Below are 13,583 nucleotides of genomic sequence, written 5' to 3' on the forward strand. Positions count from 1 at the left end.
TGGTACTCCAAGCTACCGTATTAACAAAATAAATAAATAAATAAATAAATCATTGCTATCAAACCAATTAGAAATCCCAGACAAGCAAAGGATAAATAATTTGTCACAGTGATTTCAATATCTCATAGAAGATTGTCACAGGAAAAAATGCTTAGCCATCATTAAAGATAAGCTTTTATAAGCAAATTACCAACTACACAAGGCAATATTGTGTATAGGAAGAAAACTAAGGAACAGAATTATAGTGGAGAATTAACACTGCCATGTTATTTTGGAAGATTAATTAGATAATTATTTGTATAAAAACATTCATATGATCATATGTTTGATAGCTGCTTCCCTCAGATATAATTGAATACTGAGCTATACTTCAGAGGATTATTGTAGAAGATGATATTGTTTTATAGACTACATATCTATGGATATTATGTATCATCAGCATCATTGTTTCAAATAATTTAAAATCAAATGAAAAGGCTAGAATAAAAAGAACAAATGGGAAAATACAATTTTTCTCAGAAAGCAAGCATATTAAAATATTTCTAGAATGAGAATGATGGGCGGTTTCATTGATATCTATATGTATCTTTCATATTTCCCAAAGTTTCTATAATAAAGAACAGAATTAGAATGATAGGACATTTCAAGAGAGCTCTGAAACTTGGGGAATCATGTATAATTTGATTTGTATGCAGGTAATTTTAGGAAACAGGAAGGAGCTGATGCTGAAAACATAGCTAAGTTCCATAATGAAAAAAATAAGTGTTATTTTAAGACATGTAACGTCTCATTTGTTGTGGGAAACTTCTAAGAAGTTTCAATAAGAAGTGTTAAGCAGATACTTATTTCCAAAAGTTTTGCTTTATCCTCATTTTACATTGAGCTTTTTATTTAGACTTGCAAGTGATGTGTACATATTACAACTTCTCATTATTAAAACAAGTTCACGTGATATCTCTCCCATCCCTTGTCCTTCTCCTCCTGTAACCCCTTTTTGATAAAAACAGTAAATATGTACACTAATATTAATTATAAGAACACAAACCATTTAAATTTAATAATTATAAGCATTCATGATTGAATATTAAACCTCACCAATAAAAGCACATATATTGTCATTCGCTTTCATTCATTTAAATTTAAATTTTTGTGATTATGGTATTTTGTCATATGAAGTGCCTTCAGGTAAAACTCACAAATATTTGCATACTTATAAAGTTCTACTGCTAAAAAATCATATTACTATGGTCAACTGACAGAAATACAAAATTTTCTTAAGACCTTCTCAATTTAGAACACTACTAAGCAGTAAAATTTATTTCTATGCATTTTTTTTCTTAGTTGTAGAAGATCATACAGTATTTGACATATTCTAGTGGCCATGTTCTCCAAAAGTTCCTCCTTTGGATGAAACTTATTTGACATTGTTAATTGCAAAATGTTTTGAAATTTTAAATGATTAACTCCATTTTGAAAGTTACAATTTCTTGTTGTTCAAATTGAATCTTTGTACATTCTTTCAAGTATCATACTCCATTACAGAATTACAACACAGAGAGTAAAATGTTAGTAGACATTAATGCAACCTGGATACTTCATGGAAAATAATTAACAGCTGAGCTCGGCTGGAAACAATATCTAATAGAGATTTGGTTCTATGGATATGTACCTGTAAAATAACCATATTCAAGTGAATACCTACTGGGGTTTTGGTGCTTTAGAAGGTTTTAGAGGTATCCATTAACTGCATGACTTCACTGTAGCACCTCAGACCTTGCTCCAACCTAACCATCTTTGGTCAAAGCTGTGAGGGGTCTAAGATCTTATCCTCTGCCTTTTCTGACGCTGTTCTACTGAAAAATCCTCTGAACCCTCTCCATTCTTTGCCTTTTTCTTCCCTTACACCTTTCTTTCACCAGTGGAAGTTTTACCACCACACAAGTCGTAATGATGTTTAAAACAATAATTCTGAAGAGTAAATTCTTCCAAGTGTATTTACAATATGTTTTACAAGGTGATCTTTTGATACTTTTAGCGGTTGTGGCAACTGTGGTGCAGCAGTCTGTTCCTGGTTTATAATTGCTTCTGAAAACAGTAAGGCCAAGAGATATCCCTGGTTATGGACACCTATCTGGGCCTCCAGGAGACTCCAGGTACCCTGCTCAAGACTATTCTTCAAGACTGTATTGTTTCAGTTGCAGGTTGCTGGGCACACTTAAGTTTTAGAGTGCAACAGTCCATGTATGCTTGTGCTTGTGAAGGGGCACTGGGATGACTGTGGGCAGTGGTCAGCTCCAGAACCATCTTCCAAATTTCCCACTCTCTAGGGATTTCTCCAATTTTAATGTCCTAAGTACTTTTTTTAGAATTTTCCATTTGAATGAATCTGGGCTTCAATAACTCTAAGCCTTGAGTCACGTGTCTTCAAAGACATAATGCCATTTCAATATTAAACTAGCAGCACCAACATACTGATGATTTACTGACTCTTCCCTAATTTAGGACCTTCTAGCTTTTCTTCTTCATTAGACTGTTGTATACGTGTTTTAACCTTGGAAACTGCCTCAAAATTTTTAAATACCGTTTTTTTGTCATAAAAAATAAACACAAATAATCTCAGCGATGAAAAATCCACACTGAGCTACACCGCGTCCAGGATAAAACCAACTCACTGTTACAAAAGCCCGTGCCCCTTCCTTTCCCTTAAACCTCTTTCTTTCTATGTAAATCTGAATTAGGTGAGAAGTCCAATGGGTGGACAAGTGCAAATGGATACCGTCAGCCCTGAGGGCAGGAGCCCTCAGAAAAATGTGCCTTTCCTGAGCATCATCCAGCTCAGTTCCTTGCTTCTGTTTTCTCCGGGATCCCTGAGTCCGACGAAGGTACCTATTGTACCCCTGTTCCCTGCACAGCCGCTGGCAAGCGCCTGCACCCCACCCTAGTCTGCGCCGCCGCAGTGCGCAGAGCAGAGCTGGTGCTCGCTGTTCGCGTACGGGAGGCGCGCGTTCTAAGACTGGCGCAGTTTTCCAGCTCCGTGCCCGCCCCGCATCTTCCTGCAGGTTCCCTTCCACCGCCGACTGCAGCCCCAGGCCCCGTCATGGGGAATGTGCCATCCGCTGTGAAGCACTGCCTCAGCTACCAGCAGCTTCTCCGGGAGCATCTCTGGATCGGGGATTCAGTGGCAGGGGCGCTCGACTCGGCGCAGGTACCACCTCGCGGCCTAGGGTGTCCACACCCTCATGCACAGTGCCAGCCGGCCTCTCTCTTATCGACCTCTTAGTGCCCTCTTCTCCCTTTATGTCCCCTTCCTGGGCAGTTCTGCCTGTAATGTTGTGCCCCTTAAAAGGTTTCCCATCATCTATCTGCTGTGAACCAGTAGACTCCTTGCTACAGGTCAAACCCAGCAAAATCTCTATCCGTGATTTGCAGGTCGCCTAAAGGAAAGGATTATGTCTGTGTTTTTCTTGGACGGGATGCATTATCTAATGTAATTTACATATACAGGCATTTTTTCAAGTACATTATCCTTATGCTAATTTCCCTCCTTATACTGTGTAACAAAGATGACAAATGTGTCACAACATAAGACAAAAAAAAAAAAAAAAAGATATAAAGCCAACTAAGAGGTTAGGAAGACATAGGACAAAATTATCCATCAGATCATTAATTGTCCCTGATGTATCCGTGTATCAACAAGCTTTAGTAATATTGAATAGAAGTGTAAGTAATGGCTATTGCAGACTAAAATTTATTCCCACATTATTCCTGAAAACCCACATAAAGATAATAACCAACTTACTAGTATCCACATACTAATAATTTAATACATGCTCAACCAAAAATATTAGAATGAAGAAAAAGTATATAAATAAATTACTTTTCCCTGAAAAATTTTAAAATCTATAACAATATTAAATAACAATAATAATTGTAGCATAAATATTCGAACATGTTAAAAGGGAGGCACCCTTATGAGGGCTTAGGTATTGTCATTTTTTTGATTTACAGGTGCTGAATACAAAACTGTTCCCAATCCATCTTGGAAATAAAATAACAACTGGTCTTATTGTAATATTTTAGTGGACAAGCATAATTTTGCTATGTGGCATTACATCAATTATTCTAATTAATTTTTCTATAATGTATTGTCAGTTTAGTATAGCAGTATGTGCAATTATAATCTTAACTCAAGTAGGAATTCTGCATTTGTGGATTCACAAAAAGATGCTTTGTTCCTCATTCCTTAAAAGAGGACCAGGATCATCTAACTCAAAACCTGTTAAAGTCAGTGGTTGAGGGGAGTGCGATCCTTCATCCCTCCTGTTTACTTGTTTGCTTAATTTTGTTGAATTTTCCTATATTCTTCCTATATTCTGTGTGTGTGTGTGTGTGTGTGTGTGTGTGTGTGTGTGTGTGTGTGTTTTAACGAGGGATTGAATCCAGGATCACTTTATCACTGACCCACATCCCAACCCTTTTAATTTTTTTTTTTTTTTTTTTTGAGACAGGGTTTCACTAAGTGACTTCAGGCTTTGCTAAATTGCTGAGGCTGGCTTTGAATTTGTAATCCTCCTGCCTCAGCCTCCTGAGCTACTGGGATTACAGGCATGCTACATGGTGCCCAGCTCCTACATTGTTTTAAGCTTCCTATTGTAACTTTGTTAATATTCTTTACTTTCTGTCCAGTCTGTTTGATAATCAGAAATCCTTCACATTTATTTCTCAAGTTTGAAATGATATGACTTGACTTTTAGTACTGGGTGAAACGTCTATTTTCCTGTGTCCCTCATGTTCTGATATACATATTTTGTGGGAAAACCCACAAAAGGATAAAAATGATAAAGGATAAACTGATAGGTAAGAATGTCTACTTTGCCCTGTTAAGATGCAGAAACAGTGCATTGACAATGACGAGCATTACTGATGAAGGAATATGAGAAAAGGGATTCTGGGACTCCCATCAGCCTATTGCAGACTTCTTGTTCCTTTCTGAAGAAATAGCTAAACCCTCTCTAAATATTCCCTTTTTACCCCTCCAACTGTTCTGCCTAAGAAACTCCTATGCATTCTTCAAAAATAGTTTAAAAGTCACTTATTTTGTCCAACTCTTTTCTCCCTTCAAAGTTAATTCCTCTTTTTCTCTGCCTCTGGTGTTTTATAAATAATTTTGTTTTTGTCTCAGTTCTATCAAACTTAATTTTTAAAACAATGTTTCCTCCTATTTGAACTCACAGCAGCATTGACACCTGACACTTGACGTTTTGAAATGATCTCCTTCTCTGGCATCTGTTGTAACAAACGTTTACTGCTTTAAGCCCTGCCTCTCTGATTCCTCACTCTCCTTGGCAGGCTCAGTAGCTTTTATCTGCCTGGTTCCTCAGGACTATCTGCATTTCTCCCAGAGCTTCTTAACCAGGTTCAGAGTTTCAGTTATTATTTTTTTATAAGTGTCTTCCAGATTTATATTCCCATCTCTTTCTTGAGCTGTAGTCTGATGTTCAGGTACTCCCATGATATCACCACTCAGATATCTCAAGAGCAATTTAAACTCGACATTTCCCAAATGGCATTCATCTTCTACTTCTTCCAGCCTTTGGCCTTCTCAAACATACCCTACTGCAGGGAAGGCCATCACAATTCATTCAGATATTCCAAGGAATAAACCAGAATCTCCTTTTCCTTCATTTTCCCCAAACCCAAGGTATCACAGAGCCCTGCAACTTTCCATGATGAAATTCCTTCAAATGCATCTGATTTTCCAAGTTTGCTGCTACCACCAATTTTCATTATCATGCATATGAATGATTGAACTGTTGCAATTGTCTTGTTACTTTCCATGCATCCCTCCTCAATGTTCTTTATTACAAATAGAATAATGCTGTCCCCCTATTTCACAGCCATCCTTGAATCCTCATTGCTCTTAGGAATGGACAACCCAATTTTTAAATATGTTCTCTGAGGCCTCCCAAAGTCTTTTCATTACATCACTCACCAACATCATCTTAAGCTATTTTCTCTTGTTCTTACCACTTTAGCCACAGGGGCCCTCTTTGAGTTCTCTGTAAATCATGTTTGCTCTGGAAACATGGTATTTGCTTGTTTTTCACTCTCCTAGAAAAATTCTTTTCAACTAATTAGCTTCTTTTTAACTGTTAGTTCTCAATCTGAATGCTACTTTCTCATGAAATATTTCCCAAACTCTCAAGGCCAGCAGTCTTTGTTATATTTTTGTTGCATAGTCACCTATTTGTTAGATATAATATGGTTTCTATATCTGTTTCAACATTATTTGATGTTTAATCTCCTGGCCAGACATTAAGTGCAATAAGAGCAAGGAAACAATTCGTCACTGAATTCTCCCTACATAATGGAGTGTCTGGTTACAGTTTTTGAAGGCCAACAAGTACTTGTTGAATGAACAAAAGACTGTTAACCCTTGTAGACCATAAGCATCATATACTTCTGAAATTCTTCTGAACATTTGTTCAGAGCATAAAACAATGATCGGCACATTGTAGTACCATTATAAATATTTGTTAAATTGTTAAAATTAACAATTGTTAAATTAGTGTAAAATCAATAAGAATCAGAACAGGTTGTCAGTAGTTTGGTCTAAGTGTAGATGGATATTGTTTATGCCTAACCTTTTCATTGCATAGGAGTCTGACATTTTTTTCGTAGTCTTACTTTTTCATTACATGAAGTTTAACAATTTAATGACCGATGTAAAATGGGTTGGTGTAAAGGAAAGACTTACTCTACCATGGGTCCATTAATTGAATTCTTTGGGTCAAGGTATATTTGCTAATGAAAATGATTTTTCAGAAAATTCTCTTGATAGACAAGGTGGTTAAATTTGCTCATTCTTTGGCTAAACCTATTTCTTTGGACCTGGTTTATTTTTCATACTTGTCTATCATTGTTTCTGTCAAAATGGTTATCTTGAACCTGGTTTAACTGGTATATTATGATGTTTTTATTAAATTTCAAGTTCCTGGTTCAGCAATATCTCTTTGTTTTTTAAGTGCTGCTAAAGCAGTAGCTTAATCTCTTCAATATTAATATACCTTGCTTTGACAACAACAATAAAAATTTCCAAGACCTAAATTCTAACAGTTTTTCAAACCTATTAGATTTCTAAAAGTAAAATTTTAGATTATGTGAGATTAAATTTAGTGTTGCTCATATTAGATCCTGACTCTTCATGTTTGCTGTCAGTAAAATTTATAATTCCAGGTACGAAATTTAACCTGAATATATTATATTTTTGCTTAAATGTAATGAAAGAGCAACGTAACTATATACTTTTAGTTGGCAACCTTGTAGCTGTTAGTAAATGTATTAAGTACCTTTTGATTACTGGGGATCAATTTTAAGATAGGACCCAGACTCCTATCCCACTCTGTTTTCCATTTATTAAATACATTCTTTGTTCCTCCCCCTTTCATTCCTTCTTTTTTGGTGCATTTTAAATACTTCATTTTTAATATTTATTTTTCTCCTGCATTAGAATTTAGTTATATGCTATTTTATTGTAATCTTAATTGCTACCTACATCAACACACAACCTTGATTTGTTAAAATATAACAAAGTATTACTAATATATTTTATTAAAATGAAAGTACAGCTCATAAACTCCACTTACTGACTTCTACTTTTTATTTTTATTGTCATATGTAGTCATTCCCTATATGGTATATTTACAAAACATGTATTCAGTCAATATCTATTTATATTTTATATACATATTTCCCTTTCCTTTGCTTTTCCTTCATTTTTTATTTCCATCCTTATTGTCTTTCAACCATAAGTATTTGTTTCAATGTTTTCTTTAGTAAGAAGACTGCTGGTGATTTCTTTCAGTTATATTTTGAAACAACAAATGCACATGTGTATAACTACATACCCACAGATACGTAAAATATTTGATTATAAATTGATATTCCTATAAACATATATTCTATATAAAGAATTAAAATACATGACAGTAGTACAAAGTGCATATTTCTTAAGCTGAAAACCATGATATTATGTACTTTTCCTATTTTTTGTTTGATGGTAGCATACTTTTCATTCTCTTTATTTCTGTTTCTAATCATATAGTATGATATGTCTAGATTTAGTTTTCTTTCTATCTGCCTTTGTAGCACTTCTTGGATCCATGACTTAATGGTTGTTGTTTTTCTGCCATTAGTTTTTGTGTTTTACAACCTTTATATTCTCTCCATTGTCAATCTGAATATTTTCTTCTCACTTATATTTCCTTTCACCAATTCCCTCTTCAGTTTTGTCTAATTAATTGGTAATCTAATGTATTGTATTTTTAATTTTAGTTATTATATATTTTATTTAAAGCATTTCTGAGATTTTTAAAACTGAACTTTACTTCTCTATCACAACTCTCTATATGACCATGATTTCTAAAGATCTATCAGAATTATTTTACATTCCATTGCTAACTTCAGTATCTAGGTTTCCAGTCAATATGTTGCCTGTATTTTTTCTCCTGTTATGCCTACTGAATTTAGATTGTATAGTAAACACCTGGCATGAACTATGGCATAGTTTAAGACTTTCATTGGTACTATCTTTCTCCAGAAATGATTTTTTTTTCTTTTTGGCAATCAGTAAATGTAGAGATTTAATCACCTTAAACCAGTAAGGTGTTTAGCTGGTATGAGGTTGGGTCTAATTTATTGATTAGGGCTTGACTTCTCCCCTTTCTCCTTGCTTTTATTTTGTAAGCCCATCAGATGTCTTAATGAAAACCTAGGATTTTTACTAGGATCTCTCCTCCTTGATGGGAACTGAACTCAAAATATTGGCTACATAGGATGTTTTGATACATTGTAGAATATTAAAATCAGACCAAACAGTTCCATAAACAATTATCATTTCTTTATGATGAAAACTTTAGCAATCGTTTATTCTAGTTTTGGAAATACACAGTACATTATTGTTATCTGTAGCCCCCCTATTGTGCAACAGTAGCACACCAGAACTTCTCGCTGTAAGTCTAATGATTTTTCATCCCTTTTAATTTTATATTTTGCTTGAACATGTTTTGCTCCTGGTTTGTTCTATTTTCTCTCTTTTCTGTACTTTATATCAGTTCTCAAAAGTGTCTTGTAGATTTTTTTTTATTCTTTTAACTATGTGTATGTTTGTATCTGTTTTACATATTTTTATTGAGTTAGCAAAAAATAACCCTTTTCTACTGGGTTTGGCATGTGCATGCATCTATTATTTTGTGTTAAATGTATCTTTTAAGAGCTCTTTTCTAAGTACTCATCTTCCTAAGACAACTTTGAATTTAATTGTTTGCTGTAAATATTCATATTTTTTTTTATATTTTCTGCCTTAAATATCATCATCACTAAAATCCTTACATTTCTAAACTTTATGGCTTGTATCTTTTGGGTATTATTTTATATTTGAATCAATACTATTGTTTGGAGCAAAAAATATATCTCAAACAATGAAATCAATTCACCTTAAGATAATCGTCTCTCATTTTTACACCATAATTCCTCAAATAACAGGTGCCAGGCACATTGCCACTCTTAAGACCTTCTTTGTTGCTGTAAGATATTTGACAGCTGAGGGGAAAGTAAGAGTTCCACAGACTAGTGATACTGATTTGAGGTCTATGATTTAATCATGGAAATGATAAAGAGTTGAGACGATAGGTATTCTTGGCCAGGACTTTAATAGGTGAGCCTCTATAAACAATGAAAAGCTATTTTTAAGATCATGTGAATTAATGGTTGCAATAGAGAAAAGTCCAGTGAATTTCACTAGAAAACAAATAGTAGGAGGGAAGTCCACCAGGACATTGAAAGCACTGCAGAATGGAGTTGGTATTTGGGATGAATGGAATCATTGTGGCCTAATTTTGAATCTGAACACAAAGGGAAAGGCAGAAAACTATGTGAGATTCTATAGAAGAAGTAGATAATTATTGGGAATAATATATTGGGAGTTAACTTAAGAGAATCTGTTCTTTTCAGACAATTTCACACTCTTTGGTGAAATAAGGTGGGTTATCAAGAGAATGAGTCTCAGCAGTCTCATGGTGCCTGTTTCTTTGAGTGTCTCAGCATCAGCCAAGTCCTGGATTTATCATTTTAAGAGAATCCTCATTTCTTTAGCATGAGGACTTCAGATCTTGGTGCTACCTTTTATTACAATTGATTCTATGCACGTTTTGAAAAAGTTTTAGATGAAGGCAAATCACATTTTGCTTCTTCAAATGCCTGCCTTATGCATGCTGAGACCAAGGCTAGAAACCCTGGGCTTATGGCTTAGTCCTTTGTGCCATTAGGAAGTGTGCTTTTTGATGTTTTATAAAGATATAACCATTTTATCCTCTCCTCATCTTTTATTTCTTAATCAGTAAGCTATATTAATTGTGTGAGTTTCCTATTCAAGGACTTTTATAACTGTACAGCTACCACTATTTAATTCTCAGTATGTTCCAGGCACTGCCTAGTTACTTTACATGCAATAACTCATTTAATCCTCACAATAACACAATTTAAAGATTTAGGAAATGTGGCCCAGAAAGTTGAAATAGCTTGCTCATGACAAGCAGCTAGTGAAAAGCAGAACAGGGATTTGAACTCATGCAGCTCTGGTTCCAGAGCCTGCAGTTTTCACCACTACTCCAAGTGCTTCCTTTTCTGGTGACAGGAATCACCTGAGGTGTTTATTAAATATGCTGGAAAATTCTGATTCAGCTGCTCTGAGCTGGAATCCAACTGTCTTTGTTTTTACTCACCAGTTTGTGGAAACACTGTACAGGATGCTGCTGCCACCCTCTACCCCCTGTATCTGCTGTCGGAGACTCTGCTGTCATATCACGTTTTCCTCTCATCTGTCTTTCAGAGCTCCTGGCTCTTGCCCATGAGGAAAAAAAAAAAAAAAAAAAACCAAAAAAAAAAAACTGCTGTGATTTTTGACTTCCCTTCTGTCCTCTTTGAGGTTGAGACTAGAGTTCAGCCTGGAATAGAATTGCATTGGATACAAGAGGAAAAACAACTTGGTTTCCAATAAATTTCCTGTTCCCTTCAATCTTCAATGCTCTCTGTCCTTGGATTTCTGCTGGCTCCTGTGTTCCTTGCCTTCTCTTATTCCAGCTGGCTTTCACAATCCTTCCCTCCCCCTACTGTGCTCTTGTTTTTTTCATTAGCTCTGAGCTCCTCCAAGTCTTCTGGCTTTCTTTATGCTTATTCACTCTGTGCTGTAACTTCCCTGACCCTTTCTTCTCTCCTCTTCTACCCCCATTCACATTTAACTTTTAGTTCTGTTTTCTTTTATTACCCCTAATCAACCAAGAGGCTAGACTGCATGGACCCATAGCTTTATGGGTCACTGTCATGTGACACATGGTCTTAAAAGAGATGAGACAAAATGATATATTAGACAACTATCATTTTAACAGAAATGCTTACTCAAAAGTGATTGTCCAGGCTTCTTGAAGCCCTAATAAGAAAAGCAACATTTAGAATGCCATCTTCCTACCACTGTTCTGACTATTGTTAATCTAAATAGGTAATGCAATTACTGCCCAGGTGAGCAGAATTTAACTTCTGGAAATATTTTGTTCGGTTGACAGTACACTTAAAATATAGGTATATGCAAATGTCTTTAAAATAGGACTTGCACTCTCTCTTCATGTACCAGACTGCCTTAGACATCAGGGTTACCTTTTTTGGCTCACGAGTATTTGCTTTCATGATTTTGAATGGTCAGTAACATGGAAATATTTGAGGAAGGTCATCCAGGACATTTCTGAATGTTAGCATATTTTTCAACAATGTAGATTCACCATAATCATTTACCTGGCAAGACATCGTTTTTAAATTACCAGGAGTTTGCCGTCTTCTCATTTGGACAAGCTTCCTTATTCTGAGTGATCAGAATTCAGATGTAAATAAATACTCAAGTGTTTTAAATTTCTTCATCTTGGATCTAATGATGTTTATAAGTCAATGTGTATGATATTTTCTTACAGAGACAATATTGGGGAGTGACTCTTATTCCCCAAAATTCATTCTGAAACCAGGCTTTATATGAAAAGAATCATACATGAAGGTGACTTTTAGAATTATCAGGTTCATGGATGTTTATAATTTTTAACTTATTTTTCATGTCATCTATATGAATGCTCAGTAATAAGATTAGAAAAGCTTTCTGAAAATAAAAAAAAATACATGAACAAGGCTGGGGGTGTAGTGCAGTGGTAGAGTCTTTACTTAGCATCTGTGAGATCCTGAGTTCAACCCCCAGCACCCCCCACACACACACACCCCTATGGTTGTTTGTCATTTATGAAGGAACCAGAGCTTTGAGTTAGGCACATGGTTTTGATAGGAGGAGCTGGGTGGTGAGGACCATTGTGGGAGGTGGGACAGAATGTTAGGGGAAAGAAAGCCAGTAGAGCTGTTGCCTTGGCTACATTTCCATTCTTCATTCCTATGTTTCTTCAAAAGTTAATTTTTCCATTCAGATTTTTATTTGGGTCATTTTTCTCTTGCAATTCTTTTTTGCAATTAACCTAAAAGCACAAAACTGTAACTTGTTTTAATCCGCTGCAGGGGAAGATAGTGAAAAGAACAGTAGTCTTTGTGGTAGAGGTCGATTTGAGGGTCAAATGGGATTTGGATAAGTAAGGGTATTTCCAGTCAGAATAACCTGATTGAAGATTGATGTGCAGAATTAATAGAGTAAAATCCTGGAGTGTTACTCCTTCAAATACACACACACACACACACACACACACACTGTGTATATGTATGTGTGCAGAGATATTAAGAGATATTAATCTCTGTGTTTATATTCATCTATCTAATCTATCATCTCTTAAAAAAAAATTAAGGTCCCATAATCTTAAAACCGCTTCTTATTTTGTTCTGATTTGATTTGAGGATCGATGCTAGTTCATCTTTGTAAGTGTTGAAACTGTGTTTCTCTTGTGCACTTCACCTTTCCCCTGCCAAGCCCCAGTTCTTGAACAACCCCATCCTTGTTTTCCCTATCTAATATGGTTAAATAGATTGGAATATCTTTTATTAAGTAATGGCAATTGTATGGATGAATTGGGGTTTTTCTTTAGGGGCTCATCTACAATTTACGTTCCTTTCTGTTATCCAGAGGAAGGTAAAAGATTTATATTCTCATTAAATGCTTGTTGAAGAGTTGCATATGATAAATACAGCAAAACATCCATGATATCTACATTGGTTGGGTTTAGCCAAATCAACTGCCTTCAATTGCCCCAAAATATATATATTTAATTTCATGAAAAGTATTATTGCCATTATTATTATGGTGCTGAGGATTCAAAGATTGTTTTTGAGTACTAGCATAGGTAGTTCTAGCTCTTTTTTATTTTTTGTATTGGACTGTAATGTCCATTTTTAAATTCTGGTGCTACAGGGAGTTATAAAATCTTTTCCCTTTTTTGCTAAGGTCAGAGAATTAGAATCTAGCTTTTAAATCATTTCCCATATCTTTACTTCTATTGAGTTAATTCACACAGTGCACAATGGCGCATCTTCAAGACTCTCCATTTTACAGG

At 35.2% G+C, this 13,583-nt stretch overlaps 1 protein-coding gene across 1 annotated transcript in view; it reads left to right on the forward strand.

The window, feature by feature from the left end:
* The first annotated feature begins 2,984 nt into the window (after window positions 1–2,984).
* HMGCLL1 (3-hydroxy-3-methylglutaryl-CoA lyase like 1) overlaps window positions 2,985–13,583 on the forward strand; it is a 189,085-nt gene continuing 178,486 nt past the window's right edge. The window contains exon 1 of the mRNA XM_079148680.1: window positions 2,985–3,205. Coding sequence (XP_079004806.1) covers window positions 3,098–3,205 — 108 coding nt within the window. The 5' untranslated portion in view covers window positions 2,985–3,097. The remainder of the gene's footprint in view (window positions 3,206–13,583) is intronic.

The sequence above is a fragment of the Sciurus vulgaris genome, assembly GCF_902686455.1.
Source record: "Sciurus vulgaris genome assembly, chromosome: 7".
Taxonomy (NCBI): Eukaryota; Metazoa; Chordata; class Mammalia; order Rodentia; family Sciuridae; genus Sciurus; species Sciurus vulgaris.